At 47.9% G+C, this 21,157-nt stretch overlaps 1 protein-coding gene across 1 annotated transcript in view; it reads left to right on the top strand.

Annotated features, from left to right (window-relative positions):
• The window catches only part of SLC45A2 (solute carrier family 45 member 2), a 141,730-nt gene that overhangs the window by 8,386 nt on the left and 112,187 nt on the right, over positions 1-21,157 (top strand). Inside the window, exon 2 of the mRNA XM_073681493.1 lies at positions 15,477-15,659. Coding sequence (XP_073537594.1) covers positions 15,477-15,659 — 183 coding nt within the window. The remainder of the gene's footprint in view (positions 1-15,476; positions 15,660-21,157) is intronic.

The following is a 21,157-nucleotide window of genomic DNA, read 5'->3' as shown; positions in this document are numbered from 1 at the left end:
CTGCTCGGTTCCTCCCTGGTGCACTGGCGTCGTATGCCGTCGTGCGACCTTGGTCGGATCTGGCAGATACTTAGTTACGCCCCTCCAGGCACTCTCCGGTTCATGGCACAGTGGAATCACTAAACACGCACACGCCAGTCAGTCCGGGCGTGTGCATTACAATTAGTAATGAGCAAGCATGCTCAACACTGCTTGATATTCGATCGAGCATCGGGGTGCTAGAGTACACTCGTTACTTGTGTTAGGAATCAGAATTCCATGCTCCCACCTGGGAATGGAGCAGGTCCGGTGCTATGCTACTCCTGTCGCAGGCGCCGCCTGTCCTGACCCTGGAGGCAGAGCTACTACATGTGCCCAGAGACTGTCCCAATCTTATGGAGCATCGTGTTCTGGTGTTGTAGGGTGTGTGAGGACGCGGGACGCCATGTCTGTCACTGATTTCACCAGTTGCCATGCAATGCAGGATGCTGCATTGTCTGGCACTAAGCAGTGGTGGAATTTTGTTCATTCTGCTGTGCAAGCTAGCAAGTAGTGGCTGTCTGGGGATGATTAGGAGGTATTCAACACCTGATCATTTGGCGGGCTATTTAATCCTGCTCCCTTCTCAGTCCTTTGCTGTTTATTGCAGTTTCTATGTGCTTGGTGGTGAGTGGTGCTAGCATTAGTGTTGCTATCTTTTCAGGGTTTTTTTCATTTACTCTTGCAGGGGTGCTCACCTGTTTCTTGACTAGACATCAGCCTTGTCACCAGATGCCAGCTGTCTGGTGACAGTGGGCCTGGGAAGTGCTCTGCCAAAGACTCCCTTTCATTTACTGGAATCTGGGTGAAGAGTATTCCCGGCCCTCAAGGGCTCGCCTAACTAGCTTGTGCCAAGGGCGTCTGTGGCTGCACCTTTGCTGGTTTGGTGCCGGTCTTGCTGGGCCCCTCTGCAAAGTGCATAACAACTCGATCAAGTATCCTCGGTGCTCGAGTCCCCTCCCCACATGTTTTGTGGCTGTTAGACAGCTAATAAACATGCAGCGATTGACTACCATACACGGTAATGCTGTAACCATGTTGGCTACTGGCACTACTGTGATTGGCCAGCCGCATGGCATCATATATAAAACTCGGTGACGCGATGCTCGGCAAGCTCTCCTCTGGAAGCATTCAGGGAGAGTTGATCTAGGAGGGAGAGGTTATCTAAGAGCAGGCTTATAGTTGGGGTTTAATTTCTATTGCAGTATTTGTATACCACAGCTGCACCATTAAAACAAAAGTCTTTTCAGGGCTACATACTGTCCTTTCTCTAGTAAAACCGCAGTTACCTGCATTCAGTGTAGGTAGCTCGTGGAGGAGGGATAGTTTTGGATTAGAGGCATATAGGCAGGGTTTATTGCCTTACAGTCCTTCTATAGGTATACAACCTAAAAGCAAAAGTCCTTTTCAGGTATACATATTTTCTTTTCCCTATGAATACCAGAAAGTTTACAGGCTTGTCATTTTCAGAGGGTCATCGGGCGGCCCTCGCTCATAATTTTTCCAGGATGTGTATGATGCCCTCCTTCATAATTTTTACAGGATGTGTATGATACCTACCTCTACAATTCTCTTATGTCGTTGCCACATAATGCGAGACGTTCTGAGATGATGTGCCTGTTCCAAATTAAATTGTAAAATTCAAATACATGCACAGAAGAACCACATCTGATACATTTGAGCATCAGGGCAGATCTGTTTTTATTACATTATTGGTCAGGGTCTTATACTTTGTTAATAGTCATACGTGGTAACAATATAATTGGCTCAGCTTATCTCCACATATGTGCAGACATTAGCATACATACATCTCATTGGCTAAGGGTAATTCTGTCTACACCCAGCTTTTAAATTCCTAGTTTCGTTATCTTCCTTATGTTTTCTCTAAGTCTTTAGACAAAGACATTCTAAAGACTCCTTATCTCACACACACATACTGACTCAAACTCCATTCTGGTAAGCAGAAGATACCCATACAAAAATGGAGTCAGGATAGGTAAACTAACTCCTGCTCTCACAATTACATATATACCCCCCAGGGATAAATGTTTTTCAGCCCTTGCACTTGGTGCATAGGCTTTACCAGTCTAGGAGTCCCACTCCTAAAAAATGGAAAAAAATGTTTTCTGAGGCCATCCTCTATGTGTCTTCCATGGTGTATTGCAGTTCCTCCTTCTAATTTTTGGCAGCCCTTGCACTTAGTTCATAGGCTTTGAGTCTAGGAGTCCCAGTACCTAACAATTTTAACAGAATGTGTATGAGGCCCTCCTTTATGTCTAATACAGGGAGTATCTGAGTCCCTCTTCCTTCTAAATTTTGGCAGTTCTTTTGTTGTTCGCACAGGCTTTGTGACTTTGAGTCCCTCCTTCATAAATTAAACAGATGTGTCTGACCATGTCACACACACCACATGCCCAGATAAGGTAGTAAAATGTTAAAACTACACTGGTAACTGTAATTTTATTTCCCTCCTACTATGTCATCTACTGTAGTCATAGGGGACGGCGAAATGAGGTCAGAGATGGCCCGGCTATTAAGGGGTGGAGGAGTAAATTTTTTTTTTCTCCTTTTAATCTTGCCTTATATGCAAGTCATTATACAGGAAAGCATGTTTCCTAACTTTTTTTTTCTTGTAAAATCCATTTTATCTTCGTTTTTGTATGTTTTATCAGTCTGTAAAAGTGGAGTAATACTCTGACAACATTGTTCCCAGCAGCGACCCGGGTGTCAGAGATGCTTCCAGGAGTCTTCCCCATGCTGTTCCCATTTGAGCATTGATTCCATCCATTTCAGCGATTTTTCTGCCCCCCCTCCCCCACCCAGCCCTGCTGTTAGGGTCTTCCACAAAAATGCTTGAGTTTCCCATTGACTTCCATCATGTTATTCAAGACCAGCCCGTCCGAGCATTTGACCTGATCGATTTGAGTACGGAGCACTCGAGCCCTTTACTGATCAGACTGGGACACCCATCAATCAGCAAGTTGTAACCCATCCTGGGAATAGGTAGTAACTTTCTTTAAATGGACAACCCCTTTAAAGACTATGAACACCTTTTTGGGACTTTTTTTATTTTTACGTGCATGTATTTTTATTAAAAAAAAATTTTTGCAATTGGGTTTCATTAAAAATGTAGCAGTTTGCTTTCTATCTCCTCTGCGTTACCTTGTTACTGGTTGCAGAATGTGAGACTGTTCAGACAAGGTTTGTCACTTTTTGGCTCCATTTCATGAAGACTGGAGTTGTTTGCCAAAATCTTGATGAGGGGGTGTGCTGGAGTCGGCATGTGCTGACTTCTTTGAAGTCCAGCGCAGACACTTTTATCATCCGGACTCCGAAAGCCTCCATCATGTGTAGTGAGTATAAACCTCAGGTCACTGTGTATGATAGAGGCGTTCTACGCCCACGTGACGCAAGTGTCTGCGCTGGATTTCACAGACGTCGGCACTGACATCACCTGGCTGAAGCGATCAATAAGAGAGAGGACTTTTCTTCATACCATAACTCAATGATTCTGCTAGTTTATCGTACTCAAACGGTGCAAAATTTTTAATGAGAGACAATTGTAAAAAATATATATATATTTAGCCCAAAATAATTGCATTTAAGTAAAATAACAAATTGCCCCAGAAAGTTTCCATATCCTTTTAAGATTTCTATGGTCTAAGAGGAGAGTTCCTTCATCTGGTGAAAGAGCTGTTCGTATGTCTAGAAATGTTGGTGCATTTAGAGGTGCAATTTTAATTGGAGAAAAAAAAAAAGGCTGCTGTTTTTTCTAATACGGGGTCACTTTTGTCCTTGGACTGTGCATTACAGTATTCATTTGAATGAGGCTAAGCTGCCTCAACATGACCCATGGACAAGCATGTGATAAAGGGAGCCTGTCAGCCCAAGCTGACAGTATAAATTAAGCACATAGGACATTCGGTTGAAAGTCATTGAGGTGCAGAGAACCACTGGCTCCCTGCACCACAATAGCTAAACAAGCTACTGGCCAATCAGAGGCCGGCAGCTGACAACGCTCGGCCTATTGCGGCACTGATATGTGCCAGACTCCCCCCACAAACCCTCTGCACCGACTATATTGAGCAGGGAGAAAACGCAGCTCATCATGGGAGCAGGGACTGGTAAGAAGAATTGCTTATTTTTTTTAAATGTGGGGCCAAGATGGGGGACATTAAAACAGGATGAGGGCCAGGACGGGTGCATTATTGCAGGATGGGGGGCCCTATTGCAGGATGGGGGCTAGAATGGGGGCAGTATAACATAAAACCCTTTATAGATGCATGCATTGGCTGTTTCGAGCATGGCTCACAGTCAGCAGTTAATGTGGCAATTGATCAACGTGGGCCCTTTCGGGTGCATATGAAACAAGAAGTAAGAGAAAAAATATGAGATGATGAGTGTGATTTTTTTTGCCCAAAAAAAAAGAGCAGGAGCAGCGGAGGTAATGCTTGATTCTTTGCACGTTTGCTAACTGGCTTCAGGCATTTGCAATCTTGGCCAGTGTGGTAAAAAAAAAAAATGTTCGCTATCTTTTGTTACTTGGATGAGATAGGTGAGGCCTATCGTACTTATGGGGGTATTGGTTGACTTTACGATGAAACGTTTCAGCAGAGGAAATTGGTCTGGCCTATTTTTCAATAGATGTGGGTGAGGTTGATGACAACACGCTGGTCTGCTCCTCAGTCCTTTGCCAGGTCCGCTTGAGGTTCTGCTGACTCTGGGCGATCTTTGGTGGGTACCCGGAATGAACTTTGCTGGCATTTTAATAAAAGTACAATTTTGTGGCTTTGTGTAGGTTTAAAGAGGTTGTCCACTACTATAGATAATGCCCCAATGTATTTAAATGGTGTAAATAAGTTGTTTGGTAAACACCTTGTGTTGTGCTTCTTGCCTGTGAGCGGCACTATCGCTGACCGCTCACAGACATCACGTGACCTCCGCATCTGCTGATGTCACATCAAGGTCCGTCTGCAGCCGGGCGTGACTCAGTGATTGATAGGCTGTGGGTGAGGTTTCCCTGCGCATCACAGCCCAGTATCCACCGCGCCCCACTCCCAGTGAATGAGGAGAGGGAAAGCACACGGTGGATGCTGGGCTGTGACGCGTGGGAAAAAAACAGTACCGGTGAGGTCCGTGGTCCATGTGCCATCCGTGTGCCAGTGTGACACCATCTGTGTGGCATACATATGTACATGTGTCTGTGTGCTGTCCGTGTGCACCATCAGTGTGACAAGAACTGGAATAGAATGAAAACTACAAATGACAGATGTTTAGGTGTTAGAGAAAGGTGATAGATAGAAATATGTCGGTGAGATATATAATCAGTGGTTTGCGTGTGTACTTTTCTCTACTTGTATTTATCTAATAAGTAAGTAAATAAATAATTTAAAAAAATGGCGTGAGGTCCCCTTTATATTTATTAACCAGTTGAGGGAAAGCAGTCTGGTGTTATTATTCTGGGAAGGGGCCAATATCCATAAAGGTTCCCAGCCTATTAATATCAGCTCACAGCTGTCTGCGTAGCCTTTACTGGCTATTAAAAAGGGGGAACCCCACATCATTTTTTTGAGGGGGTCCCCCATTTTTAATAGCAAATAAAGGCCAATTTTTAATAACCAACAAAGGCAAAACAGACAGCTGATATTAATAGGCTGGGAAGGGGCCATGGATATTGGCCTCTTCCCAGACTAATAACACCTGCCCTCAGCAGCCCCATAAATTGAGCATCCATTAGATGCGCCAATTCTGGAACTTAGCCTCGGCTCTTCCCGCTTGCCCTGGTGTGTTGGCAAGCGGGGTAATAGTTTTGGCATTGATGTTAGCTGTGTAATGTCCACTGACCTCAAGCTCAGGAGTTAGTAATGGAGAGGCATCTGTCAGACACCCCCATTACTAACTCCGTTGTCAAAAGTAATAAACACAAACTCAGAGAAAAGTCCTTTAAAAAGCACTCCCCGACCCTCTTTTATCCATTTATTACTATATATATATATATATATATATATATATATATATATATATATATAATATATACAGTACAGACCAAAAGTTTGGACACATCTTCTCATTTAAAGATTTTTCTGTATTTTCATGACTATGAAAATTGTACATTCACACTGAAGGCATCAAAACTGTGAATTACCACATGTGGAATTATATACTTAACAAAAAAGTGTGAAACAACTGAAAATATGTCTTATATTCTAGGTTCTTCAAACTAGCCACCTTTTGCTTTGATGACTGCTTTGCACATTCTTGGCATTCTCTTGATGAGCTTCAAGAGGTAGTCACTGGAAATGGTCTTCCAACAATCTTGAAGGAGTTCCCAGAGATGCTTAGCACTTGTTCGCCCTTTTGCCTTCACTGTGCAGTCCAGCTCACCCCAAACCATCTCGATTGGGTTCAGGTCTGGTGACTGTGGAGGCCAGGTCATCTGGCGTAGCACCCCATCACTCTCCTCCTTGGTCAAATAGCCCTTACACAGCCTGGAGGTGTGTTTGGGGTCATTGTCCTGTTGAAAAATAAATGATGGTCCAACTAAACGCAAATCGGATGGAATAGCATGCCGCTGCAAGATGCTGTGGTAGCCATGCTGGTTCAGTATGCCTTCAATTTTGAATAAATCCCCAACAGTGTCACCAGCAAAGCACCCCCACACCATCACACCTCCTCCTCCATGCTTCACGGTGGGAACCAGGCATGTAGAGTCCATCCGTTCACCTTTTCTGCATCGCACAAAGACACGGTGGTTGGAACCAAAGATCTCAAATTTGGACTCATCAGACCAAAGCACAGATTTCCACTGGTCTAATGTCCATTCCTTTTGTTCTTTAGCCCAAACAAGTCTCTTCTGCTTGTTGCCTCTCCTTAGCAGTGGTTTCCTAGCAGCTATTTTACCATGAAGGCCTGCTGCACAAAGTCTCCTCTTAACAGTTGTTATAGAGATGTGTCTGCTGCTAGAACTCTGTGTGGCATTGACCTGGTCTCTAATCTGAGCTGCTCTTAACCTGCGATTTCTGAGGCTGGTGACTCGGATAAACTTATCCTCAGAAGCAGAGGTGACTCTTGGTTTTCCTTTCCTGGGGCGGTCCTCATGTGAGCCAGTTTCTTTGTAGCGCTTGATGGTTTTTGCAACTGCACTTGGGGATACATTCAAAGTTTGCCCAGTTTTTCGGACTGACTGACCTTCATTTCTTAAAGTAATGATGGCCACTCGTTTTTCTTTACTTAGCTACTTTTTTCTTGCCATAATACAAATTGTAACAGTCTATTCAGTAGGACTATCAGCTGTGTATCCACCTGACTTCTGCACAACACAACTGATGGTCCCAACCCCATTTATAAGGCAAGAAATCCCACTTATTAAACCTGACAGGGCACACCTGGGAATTGAAAACCATTTCCGGTGACTACCTCTTGAAGCTCATCAAGAGAATGCCAAGAGTGTGCAAAGCAGTCATCAAAGCAAAAGGTGGCTTCTTTGAAGAACCTAGAATATAAGACATATTTTCAGTTGTTTCACACTTTTTTGTTAAGTATATAATTCCACATGTGTTAATCCATAGTTTTGATGCCTTCAGTGTGAATGTACAATTTTCAAAGTCATGAAAATACAGAAAAATCTTTAACTGATAAGGTGTGTCCAAACTTTTGGTCTGTACTGTATATAATATATATATTAAAAATAATCAAAAGTGGTCTGCCCTAAATCCATTCCACTTCCCGCGACGACAACGATCCCCAAATCTCCTACATCTGGATGCTGTGCTGAGCGGTGACATGAGTAATCTGATGGCTCAGTACAGCTGCCAGAACACAGACAGTAGCGTGAGAATGTGGCTGCAGTGACACAATTAAGGTTACCACCAGTCACAGGCAGCAATTCTCATGGTAACCTCTGTGTGAGCCGGACTCCGAGAAATTATGGCGGAGATTGAGTTAAACTTTCATAAAGGATTATAGCCAATGAGATATGGATTTTCAAAGTAAATACATAAGCTTCATTGGGCTTAAGAGATCGAGTTAGTAAGGTATGCAGTTTACATTGTGAAATCTGGTAACAGATCTGTTTTAAATTTGAGATTGTGTTCCATTAGAGAAAAATCCCTTCTGTTCTTCCAGAAGTCGCCATTCTTTTCCATGACTGTCTGATATTGCAGTATTTATTGAGTCTGGGGTATAATACCAGATACAGCCCATGTAGAAGATTATGCTGAGGATTGGCACATTAGATTACTATTCTAGTTGGTTGAATGTAATTTAGATGATTATTGGTAGTTGATATTGTGCTGTGACTGTCTGCTGTGCTAGTGTAGCGCCCTGAGGGTTCGGTTGCTACAGGGGTATTGCACCTCAACAAGAGGTGTGATATTCCACTCCCAGGTAAGGATGGAGTATGGACCAGGGCTCAGTTAGCTGCATACAGCACACACACCCCATTTCCAGGGGACAGCTCGACCGTGCTCCCAGCTGCGGGCACAACTGACCATGTCCCTGGCTGGAGTGGGGAGGGGGGAGAGAACCCAGTGGTGTAGGAGCAGAAAGGGGGCGGTTTCTGGAGCACAGGAAGGAGCTCATTGGGTGCAGGTCACCTGAGCTCAGACACAGAGAAGAAGATAAAAGGTGGGAGCCATCTTGAGTAGAGTAGAGAGAGAAAAAGGAGAGCAGAAGTTCAGTCAGAGCTGACAGGGAGCCGCGGCTCAGCCTGAGCTCAGCTCCACGAAGCAGGCCTAAAGAGAAGGCCGGGGCCGGAGAAGGAGGAAGAGAAGGAAGGAAAGAGGAGAGACAGAGGAGTAGAAAGGCTCCAGAAACAAGAAGGCAGAAGGGACCCTAAGAGAGCAGAACGGACAGCAACCGTTGCAAACCCGCGTTATATCAGGTGAAGGGTCAGGCTGTGGAAGGGTACCGGATTCCCAAGTTGGTGGAGGTAAATCATCCCTCAGCCAAGAACCAGAGGTCGTGATCATTTATTGGTGCGACCCCCCCCCCCGCCAAACCTGCTAGGAAGGCGCCATATAGGATAGCGGGAAGCGGAGGCCAACGCTTACCCGACACGGTCCGCGGTAGCTGGACAGAAGTTTGGTCACTGGTGGGGCATGAGAGGCCAGAGAAAGGACAGAAGGGGGTCCTGTGCCATACTCCTGAATTGCCTGGGGGTTGACCGAGCTCCTCACCTGGTGGACGCAGCACGGCTTGGGCTGTCATTGCTGACAGAAGTGACTTGGATAACAACTGTGAGTAAAAGACCCTGGACTGCATCATTGGACTCTGTGTGATTTCTGCTGCGCTGGCACCATCACCCCCAGCATCCACCTACACTGCCCTGAGGCTACACTCTTCCCGTGGGGAGTTATCCTATCCCTGTGCTGCACACCAACACCAGCCTCAGCGGTCTGCCTTGCAGCGGTGGTTATCTCTGACCGCAATCCACGGGTGGCGTAGTCGGACATTCAAAACACTAATAAATAGACTGCCACAATTTGGTCTGACCACCCTGAGCCACGGGATCGGGTTGCCACTACTACCCCCATCAGCACCGTACACCAGAAGGCCCGGTTCCGGGTACCCCACGGCCCTGGGGGCGAGTCAGCTTTGGCATAGTCGGCAGGATTGTGACCAACCCGCCACAAACGGGTATTGCGTGCCTGAAAAGAGACTGTTTCACTGTATTGAAAATGGCGCCCGCCCCGGCAGAACGGACACCATAATGTGCGCGCCAAAAGATAACAGGAAGCCACCTCCCATCGTGGGCCAGGTCCCAGAATGGCGCCAAAGAAGGAGCCCACCCCCAACAGCCATGAGTGCGGCTGTAGAGATGTCCATCAAGGTGGGGGGGCTGCCCCTGAGAGTGATTGTCAGCAGATTGCCCCGGGCCCACCCCCAACAGGGGCGGAAAGAGAAGAAAACCGAGGGGCAGGGTGTGGTTTGGATCAGTCTCGCCAGATCACACCCGGAGATGGAGAGGAGCACCAACTCCAGCACCCTGGCAAGCGGCCTGCTGCAGGCCGAGGCGTCCCCATGCAGCCTCACGGAGCTGATGGAGCAGCTCCCCGCAGAAGACCCTGAGTTCCTGCGGACTGTGCTGGAGGAGCTGGATCGGAGGATGGTCCGAGCGCAGAGGGAAGTCATCGTCGTATGGAGGGAGGAGATGGCCCGGCGGGTTGCGACCCGGCAGCAAGAGACGCTGCCAGCACCCGGCAGCGCGCCTGCCCCTGAGGACAGAGAGAGGGAACCGGAGGCCGAGAACAGCGCTGCCGCGGAGCCTGGTAAGGTGGACACCCCTGCCCCGGGTCCTGACGCCGTAAGCTTACCCCTGGATCCCGCCGCGGAGCCAGAAGTCCCGGGAGCCGCTGATGCTTCCACGCTCCCGCCACATGCACCTGGGCCTCAAGCCGCGAACACCACCGCAGAACCACGCCCCACGTCATGCCCCCTGACCCCGGATGCGGTCGGAAGCGGCCCGCTCTAGGCCCGGTTGCAAGGCCTGGCCTTCCCAGGCGCCTCCCAACCGCGTGCGCCCCCGGTCCCGAAGCCACCACCCCTTGGGACTGACCTGTGCAGCCAGCTCGCTGGACCCGATGGAGAACCGGTCCCCGTACCAGAGGGATGGGATCACCCGAGTCAGCGGAAAAACCTGTCCGCAGAGGACGGAGCCATGCTTCGTCCGCTCCTGCCTGCTCCCCAGTCCGTTGATGTCCCCCAGCTCCTGATCGAAGAGGTCCAGCACGAGTGGGACCAGGCGGGGGGGAGGACCTCATGGGGTTCTCGCAGGAGACGCGGGCGGCCGCAGCCCGCAGGCGGGAGTTCTGTCACCGATAGGTGGCGCTGTTGGAGAAGGAGAGGAGGGTGCGGCGCCAGAGGCATGAGCAGCTGCAGGCCCGGAGTGCGGAACAGAAAATGCGCGCCCGGCGAGACCCCCAAACTGTACGCAGTCCCAGAATCATAGGGACCGTGGTGAAATTCCAACAAGAGGTGGGGTAGGGTTTCATCAGAGACCCGACGACGGACACGGATGTGTTTGTTACCCGGAGGGACGTGGAGAGCCACCTGCCAGAAGGTCACCGGGGGCGGGATTTGTTCCCGGGAGATCGGGTGTCCTACACCAGACACAGAGGTCTGCGGGGGTGGTACGCCCTTAACATCCGGAGGGTGGAAGAGGAGCAACACTACCCCGAACCCGGCTATTCAGAGGACCCGGACGGGTCTGAAGAACACTATGAGGAGGAAGAAGGTGCGCAGGGAGGACACCGCTACTAATGAGCGGCAGCGTACAATGTATATAATTACCTGTCAGGGTAAAGAGACTGTTACATAGAGTTACCTGGCATCGGGTCAGTTAAAACCGGCTGAGGACTGGGAGCAGCCAACTTAGTGAACTATCCGGCCGAGGACTGGGAGCGGTCAACTTTGTATATATTTGCACTTCTTAAAGTGCCCCCTACTGGTTTTATAAAGTACTGCAACAACTGACCTCAGAACAAAAACCCGTTGGAGGTGGCTGAAGACGAGGTCCAGCAGCTGGATCAGCTACGCCCTGCAGCCACCCCAGGGCCTTCGTTGAGGGTTTACGAACGGGTCCCTCATGTTTGTGTTCATAAGTTTGCACTTAATAGAAAGATGGATACCTGGTCGCAAAGCGCACTGTGACCAGTTAACCAAAGTTTTACATGAAGAATGTTTATAAGAAAAATGTTTTATATGTGAAAAATGTGGTTATAAAACTGAAAAGAGTTTTATATATGAAGAAAGTCTTATAATAATTGCTAAAAGAGAAAATGTGCCAGTAATGTTAAAAGAGAAAAATTGCCTCCCATAAAGGGATGAGTAATAATGGTTTACAAATTTATATATGGATGCATTCTAAAAAACTTGCATGTTTTTGAATTGTTCTTTTGCTCTGTTCCAGCCCAAGGACGTGCTGTGGTTTACCAGGTGGGAATGTAGCGCCCCGAGGGTTCGGTTGCTACAGGGGTATTGCACCTCAACAAGAGGTGTGATATTCCACTCCCGGGTAAGGATGGAGTATGGACCAGGGCTCAGTTAGCTGCACACACATACACTCCCCATTTCCGGGGGACAGCTTGATGGTGCTCCCAGATGCAGGCACAACTGACCATGTCCCTGGCTGGAGTGGGGAGGGGGGAGAGAACCCAGTGGTGTAGGAGTAGATAGGGGACGGTTTCCGGAGCACAGGAAGGAGCTCATTGGGTGCAGGTCACCTGAGCTCAGACACAGAGAAGCAGATAAAAGGTGGGAGCCATCTTGAGTAGAGCAGAGAGAGAAAAAGGAGAGCAGAAGTTCAGTCAGAGCTGACAGGGAGCCGCGGCTCAGCCTGAGCTCAGCTCCACGAGGCAGGCCTAGAGAGAAGGCCGGGGCCGGAGAAGGAGGAAGAGAAGGAAGGAAAGAGGAGAGACAGAGGAGTAGAAAGGCTCCAGAAACAAGAAGGCAGAAGGGACCCTAAGAGAGCAGAACGGACAGCAACCGTTGCAAACCCGCGTTATATCGGGTGAAGGGTTAGGCTGTGGAAGGGTACCGGATTCCCAAGTTGGTGGAGGTAAATCATTCCTCAGCCAAGAACCGGAGGTCGTGATCATTTATTGGTGCGACTCCCCGCCAAACCTGCTAGGAAGGCGCCATATAGGATAGCGGGAAGCGGAGGCCAACGCTTACCCGACACGGTCAGCGGTAGCTGGACAGAAGTTTGGTCACTGGTGGGGCACGAGAGGCCAGAGAAAGGACAGAAGGGGGTCCTGTGCCATACTCCTGAATTGCCTGGGGGTTGACCGAGCTCCTCACCTGGTGGACGCAGCACGGCTTGGGCAGTCATTGCTGACAGAAGTGACATGGATAACAACTGTGAGTAAAAACCCTGGACTGCATCATTGGACTCTGTGTGATTTCTGCTGCACCGGCACCATCACCCCCAGCATCCACCTACACTTCCCTGAGGCTACACTCTTCCCGTGGGGAGTTATCCTATCCCTGTGCTGCACACCAACATCAGCCTCAGCGGTCTGCCTCGCAGCGGCGGTCATCCCTGACCCAATCCACGGGTGGCGTAGTCGGACATTCAAAACACTGATAAATAGACTGCCACAGCATCTGGTCTGACCACCCTGAGCCACGGGATCGGGTTGCCACTACTACCCCCATCAGCAGCGTACACCAGAAGGCCCGGTTCCGAGTACCCCACGGCCCTGGGGGCGAGTCACTAGGGGAGGGAGGGAGCTCCTACATTGAGAATTTGGAAATACAGGTAAACTTACTAATGATGTTCCTGAAACAGCACCTCACTTACTGGCATGAAGCTGAGCTGTTATACCAGAAACAACAAAAAGATTGTCGCTGCTCCCGTTTACGTTGGCAGCCAGATTAAGTGGCATTAGCTGGTATTATCTATTCTGAGAATTCAGGCTCTGCTGTTACTGCAAGAGATGAAGCTCTGGGAAATAATTTTCCTTCTTCACAGAGGATACGAGGTAGCATATCAAAAACGCAAAGGCCATTTTCATTAAAAACTAATTTCAGTACAAATGAAACAGTAAAATGCCAAAATAGAGGAAAATGTGATATCAGCACCAGGAACATTAACCCCTGGTGCTGTGCACACAGATCCAGCAGAGCCCGTCATCCTACATGAATACCGGGGAGGGATTTCTCCAAACGAGAGGACTTTATGCTTTTTGATTTTGAATGAACCTGAAATTGAGTCTGTAATTAATAGGAATGTGTGGTTTTATTTTAAGATTTCAGAGCAACAACAGTCAACGGGAGAATTTACTGAGACACCGACTTTTTAATAAATTGGTCACATCTTTGCCTAGTTGTGGTCCAAAAAATCAGATCTGTATCTGCCATGGTAAATTCTGGATTTGCTACAGTATTTCTGCCAGTTTCTGGGGCACATTGTGCTAAATCTGTCATTAAGAGGCCTCTCCCTTCTCACTAATCCCCACTCACTTTTTTCATCACTTTTTAAAAGTGACAAAAAAAAAGCACAAAACAACGAAAAGTCACATTTTTGTGTGCAAATGAGGCTTGCAACAAATGCATGACTTCTGTGTGACAGATTTATGGTATTAACCCAATTATAAATTCCCCCAATGAGTCTTTTATTCTATCAGTAAAAATGAAAAAAAATCCTATGCAAAAAAACACCTCTTTCACTGTGCCAATTTCTTCTTTCTCTCTTATCTTTTCTTCCTTCCTTTCTCTTTCCCCTTTCCTTCCTTTCCCCTTTCCTTTCTTTCCCCTTTCCTTCCTTTCCCCTTTCCTTCCTTTCCCCTTTCCTTTCTTTCCCCCTTTCCTTCCTTTCCCCCTTTCCTTCCTTTCCCCCTTTCCTTCCTTTCCCCCTTTCCTTCCTTTCCCCCTTTCCTTCCTTTCCCCCTTTCCTTCCTTTCCCCCTTTCCTTCCTTTCCCCCTTTCCTTCCTTTCCCCCTTTCCTTCCTTTCCCCCTTTGCCCTCTCCTTCTTAACTCCTTTGCCCTCTCCTTCCTTCCTCCTTTGCCCTCTCCTTCCTTCCTCCTATGCCCTTTCCTTCCTTCCTCCTTTGCCCTTTCCTTCCTTCCTCCTTTGCCCTCTCCTTCCTTCCTCCTTTGCCCTCTCCTTCCTTCCTCCTTTGCCCTCTCCTTCCTTCCTCCTTTGCCCTCTCCTTCCTTCCTCCTTTGCCCTCTCCTTCCTTCCTCCTTTGCCCTTTCCTTCCTTCCTCCTTTGCCCTTTTCTTCCACCCTTTTCCTTGCTTTTCCTTCCTTTCCCCCTTTCCTTCCTTTCCCCCTTTCCTTCCTTTCCCCCTTTCCTTCCTTTCCCCCTTTCCTTCCTTTCCCCCTTTCCTTCCTTTCCCCCTTTCCTTCCTTTCCCCCTTTGCCCTCTCCTTATTAACTCCTTTGCCCTCTCCTTCCTTCCTCCTATGCCCTTTCCTTCCTTCCTCCTTTGCCCTTTCCTTCCTTCCTCCTTTGCCCTCTCCTTCCTTCCTCCTTTGCCCTCTCCTTCCTTCCTCCTTTGCCCTCTCCTTCCTTCCTCCTTTGCCCTTTTCTTCCACCCTTTTCCTTGCTTTTCCTTTCTTTCCCTTCCCTCCTTTCCTTTTCTTTGTCTTCTTTTATCCCTTTCCCCCTCTGTACTCCCATTGTAAGTGCTAATGACTTCCAGTAGAGATTGTAGTACCTGACACCTCATTTTCTTGCCTTTTGCCTCCATACTTAGAACTTTAAAAATTAGCACAGTTCTGCAAATTGGGCACACCTGTTGATGCCAAATTCCGTCTCAGCCGGGGAAGCAGAGGCGGGTGGTGCTGTCATATTCCAGCGCATCATGTGATTTTACCTTCTGGCTGCAGGTGACCCGGGGAGATCTCAGCTCATGCTGTTATCAGATACAATACAGAACATATTTAGCTCTGCTACATCTTGAGAACAAGCTGGTGCGTCACAGTGTAACAGTCCTTTTTTTTATCTATTGCAGCTATATTTATGAACAGCAGCAGCTCGGAGAAGAAGACCTGGGCCATCGTCATCACCATGCTGGGAGTTGTGGCCTTTGACTTTGCGGCAGATTTCATTGATGGACCCATAAAGGCCTACCTGTTTGATGTGTGCTCGCACCAGGACAAGGAGCGCGGCCTGCACTACCACGCGCTGCTCACTGGTAAGAGCTACTACAGGTCTCTGCTCATTCCAAGCCATATTATAGTACAAGGAGGGGGCTGTGGTCATGAGACCGGGCGCACGTGACGCACCGCTGATTGTAGTCACACAACTCCCCAATCTCGGCACTAGAACTGCTTGCTCTGCAGCTATCCACCAAGATATTTCCAACTGTGCACCAAGACCGCCAGGGACCGGCCACAAGACCAAAGTGAATAAGTGAAGAAGATAAAATAAATCCTGCCGAAATGGCCAATGTCACACGTCCAATCTGATATTCTCCGCAAATTTGTTTCTTTTTTTCTTTTTCTTTTCCCTGCATTCCACAATCTTTATATTACCACCAATGTGGCCGTTATAAGCTTTTAATTGAAACATACATATTTTTTATTTCACCTCGGACACGTTGCAGCAGGGTGTCCGCTGTATGTTTAGGCTTAGGTGATTGTGTTAGAATAGCAATATTTAAAAAAAAAAAAAAAAAAAAAAAAAAAAAAGTCACATTGCAGGCAAGTTTCAGAGTCTAGAAGTCAGCAGCTCATAAGTTGCGACTTGGGACCAGCGACCATAAATCCAACACATGGAACGCACCTTCACGAAGACTGACATGGGCTTATGGTCCCTTTCCCCCTGGAGCGCTGGCTTATGGTCCCTCTCCCGCCTGGAGCGCTGGCTTATGGTTCCTCTCCCTCTGGAGCATTGGCTTATGGTCCTTCTTCCCCCTGGAGCATTGGCTTATGGTCCTTCCCCCCTCTGGAGCGCTGGCTTATGGTCCCTCCCCCCCCGGAGCGTTGGCTTATGGTCCCCCCCCCCCCCGGAGCGTTGGCTTATGGTCCCTCCCCCCTGGAGCGTTGGCTTATGGTCCCTCTGACGCGCCCCCTGGGCCGTGAGGTACTCGGTGCCGGGCCAGTCGTCACTTAGGGAAAGGTCAGTGGCGGTTACCCGGTCCGTGACCCAGGGCGATCATTCAATAGGGGATTTTTATAGGGGATTATGTACAAAGTTCGTGACGCCACCTGTGGTATGCGGCTAAGGAGCCGCCGCTGCGGAGCAGGTCCTCTGGAGCTGATGTTACTGCAGCAGGGATGGTGTGGCTCTCCACAGATAGAGCTTAACTCCAGGGCAGTGTAGATGTTATGGGTTATGCTGGGCATTGTAGTGCAGGGGTTGATGGCGCAGCAATAATCACAGAGACAATGAAGTGCAGTCCCCAGGGTCTTTACTCACTGTTGTTGCAGTCCAAGTTACAGGTACCATAGTTACTTCCCTCGTCGTGCTGCGCTTACTCAGGGAGGGGTTCAGTCCACCCTCAGATATCTCCGGAGTACTTAGCAGGACCCCCTTCTGTGTCCTTTCTCTGGCCGTCTCCCTGCACCTCATACCTAGTGTCTCAATCCAGTACCTGCGGGCCTTGTCGGGCGACGTCTGTTCCGTCCCCTGGGTCCTCTATGGCTACCTTCTTGGTGAGACTGATATGGACTGTTGGCTACAGGACTTGAAATACTGCAGCCTCCGGTTTCTAGTTCAGTCATAATGCTAGTTGAGGGACCGGTCCTCTTTGTGTGGCCTGACCCCTCCACCTCCCGGTAGATTCGGACGTACGGGTGGCTCCCAGCACTGCCCGTACCCCTGGGGTCCCTTCTTCCATTCCTGGAGCCCTTCCTGCTCCCTCTCCTCTTTCTTCAGCCCTGGGCCTCTCCTCAGGCCCTCCTCCTGAACAGAGCTCCTGCAGAGCCCTGCTCCACTCCTCTCACTGTAGACTGTTCTCTCTCTCTCTCTCTCTCCTCAGACTGAACTGACTTTCTAAGATGGCTTCCCTTTTTATACCTTCCTCTCATGTGCTCCCCTAAGCTACATCCTCCACCCACACCCACTACATAGTTCCTGCCCCCCCCAGCTAGGGACCTGGGACTGTGCTCTCCCTTAGGAGCAATCTCGCCCTACCCCCACTGCGGGTATGTGTTGGATGCAGGTGTTAGGGTCCTGAGCTGTACTCCTTCCTTACCTGAGAGTGAGAGACCATACCTCTAGTTGAGATGCAGTACCTCTGTGGCGACCGAACCCTCAGGGGCGCCACACCTCCCCCCCCCCCCCTGAAGCGCTGGCTTATGGTTCCTCCCCCCTGGAGCACTGGTTTATGGTCCCTCCCCCCTGGGGCCGTTGGCTTATGGTCCATCCACCCCATGGAGCACTGGCTTATGGTCCCTCTCCCCTGGAGCATTGGCTTATGGTCCCTCCCCCCCGGAGCGTTGGCTTATGGTCCCTCCCCCCACCTGGAGCGTTGGCTTATGGTCCCCCCCCGGAGCATTGGCTTACGGTCCCTCCCCCCTGGAGCACTGGCTTATGGTCCCTCCCCCTGGGGCGTTGGCTTATGGTCCATCCACCCCATGGAGCACTGGCTTATGGTCCCTCCCCCCCATTGAGCGCTGGCTTATGGTCCCTCCCCCCCTGGAGCGTTGCTTATGGTCCTTCTTCCCCCTGGAGTGCTGGCTTATGGTCCCTCCCCCCACCTGGAGCATTGGCTTATGGTCCCCCCCCCCCCAGAGCGTTGGCTTATGGTCCCTCCCCCCTGGAGCGTTGGCTTATGGTCCCTCCCCCCTGGAGCGCTGGCTTATGGTCCCTCCCCCCAGGGCGTTGGCTTATGGTCGCTCCCCCTCCCTGGAGCGCTGACTTATGGTCCCTCCCCCTAGAGCCCTGGCTTATGGTCCCCCCCCTGGAGAGCTGGCTTATGGTCCCTCCCCACCAGAGCACTGGCTTATGGTCCCACTCCCATCCCCGGTGTGCTGGTGTGTGGTTTACCCTTGACATGCTGGTGTATTGCCCCCCCTCCAGTGCACTGCCGTATTGTCCTGCCCCAGTACACTGGTGGATTGTTTCCCCAAGTAAGTTAGTGCATGATTCTACCGAATCAGCAATGTGCTGACGTATGATCCCCCATGGGGCGCTGGCATATGGTTCCTCCTCTACCTCCCCCCTCTCGGGGCACTGGTGTATGGCTTACCCCTGGCATGCTGGCATATGGTTCCCCCCCCCCGTGGCACTGGTGTGTGGTTTACCCCTGGTATACTGGCATATGGCGCCCATTCCCATTCCCTGGCATATAGCTCTGGTGCACAGTACTCTGCTGTGTTTATGAGTTTCAAAGAAAATCAGCGCTATCCGGGAATGACTGCGGGAACCGGCGTTAAGTAACAGCCGACAATCTCATTAATGGCTTTATAATGACTCTTGTTATCGATTTGATTCATGTTATAATTGTGGAATTTGCATAATTCTGGGTGACAGCAATTTGTTGCTCAACCTATGATTAATGCTCCCCACAATGGATCACCAAGAGACCGACCAACACTAAGAAAATCTGCCTGATAAATGAGGCCTAATGTGGAAGTAATTGTATAATGTGTCATGGCAGCTGCTTCTTCTCTGGATTGTAAGCAAGGGGCGCAGGTCAAAGGGAAAAACGTAAATGTGCTGAATATAGAATTAAAATACTAAAGAAGTGACTTCATTGTGATACATCACTTTATAAAATATTTCCATAAATTTAATTTCTGTTATTCATCATATTATTTTTAGGCACAAAGTTTATTTTTTTAAATTTCTTTATAGCAGTCAGATAGGCCTTTTTTTTCTGATACAAACGTCTAAATCTGCTGCATAGTAATAGATTTTAAAATATTGCAATGCGGTTACCTGCTGTCACCACCAGGGGGAGCTCACTGCATACAGTCTTATCACTGGGTTCAATGTTTAAACAGTATACAATAAACACCAGAGCTCCCCCTGGTGGTGGCTGCAGGTAGGTCTTAAAATGCAACCTTCTGACTATGTCAATGCAGCAGAAAAAGTTTTCACCTTTTATCAAAAAATATTATTTAGAAATTATTCGGCTCTAAAATTTGAAAGATTTTGAAAAAAAATATAGGTCCTAATTCATCATTTGTGGGGTTTGCTATTTTTTGACTTGGGATATTTAATTTTTTTTTTGCGACAGATTCTTCAAAATGGCGCAAGGGTTCATGAATTTTACAAAAAATTAAAAAATGTTCTTTATTTTTGTTTTTCAACTTTGGAACTTTTTAGTGTAAAAAAATGAGTTCTTCTTAATAATGTTGCATAATTTAAATGAAAATTCCAAGCGCACATAAAATCTTTTGATAAGGGAAGGGACGTTAGATTACAGTTGTGCAATTTTTTTTTTTTTTTGAAGTTGCAATTGATGAATTAGTTAAAATTATCTGTAAAGCCGAAACAACGCCGAACCTAAAAAAAATGACGAACTTATAGCAAAAAAACTGTTTAAAAAAGGCAAAAATTTAAATAAAAATAAGGCACAAATGAAGCTCAACGGGATTCGTCATAGGATGGATCTAACACTGTGTCATGGCTTCTGTATTGAGCCCAGAACAGAACAAAGTCCCCTAAAGTTTTTCTAAAAAAATGTAAATTAAATGTCTAAACATCATGTTGTAGAATCTGTACTGTTTAATTTCCTCATATATTTGAAAAGGGGCTGAAACTCCATTTTTCTGATACAGAGTTCCAAATTCTCTACATAGACAATGTGGTAATTGATCAAATTCTACCTGCCTGCTGCCACCACTAGAGGACTCTCACAGTCAGTGTGTGAACAGTATACTTTGGGCTCCCTCTAGTGGTGACTACTGTAATTTTTTTCATGACTTTTCTTGTTATATTTTCTGCAATAAATACAGCTTTTTCCCCGGTTGGACTTTGCTTTTATTACATCGTTACATGTGGTGCAGTTGGTTATCTGGCGTTTTCTTTCTCCACTTTATTTCAGTGTTTTCCTCCCCTCCACCCCCTCCGAGCTCTCCTGAGCATCTTCACAATGTATAATTTCAGAGAAGCCGACTCACGCTGCTTTATCAGTCCGTCATGAAAAGTATAGCTGAATACCGTTATTAAATCCTGCTTAAAATTCCCTTGGAAACCTTTTCTGTTTTGTTTTTTTTTAAGCCTTGGAACGAGAGATTCTTTCCAACAATTTATTCTATCCACCCACATGTACATTGCAAAAGGAAATTAAAGCTTATGTCCACTTTTACATTCCTTGTTTTTATCTCTTCGTTGCATCTAAAATAAGAAATGAATTAACTTTATTAAAAGGCTTGATAACAAAAATCTACCGTTTTGTGTTTACAGCTCCTATGTAGATCAATGTATTTCTGTGGTTGCAGACTACAAACAAACAGGGCGTAGTCTGACACTATAGTCAAACCCCATTACTTGGTCATTAGTTCTTACAAACTTAATTTCTATCAGCAGGCTAATTTTTATACGAGGGCGTTTTGAAGAGAGTCTGATCACTTTTGAGAAATCGTCATCTTTTTTTATTTACAGTTTCCCACCCGGGTCCCCAAGAATAAACAATGCCCATCACTCTGGTGGACCTGGTCCACCTATATGCTACACAGCGGGCCATTCAATTGAGTAGTTACATATAATACCATATTTTCCCTCTAGTGGCCGCTGTAG

The sequence above is a fragment of the Phyllobates terribilis genome, unplaced genomic scaffold (genome assembly GCF_046119375.1).
Source record: "Phyllobates terribilis strain yellow unplaced genomic scaffold, ASM4611937v1 Scaffold_1__5_contigs__length_1240528914, whole genome shotgun sequence".
NCBI classification, from domain to species: domain Eukaryota; kingdom Metazoa; phylum Chordata; class Amphibia; order Anura; family Dendrobatidae; genus Phyllobates; species Phyllobates terribilis.
This window is presented reverse-complemented; position numbering and strand designations above follow the sequence as displayed.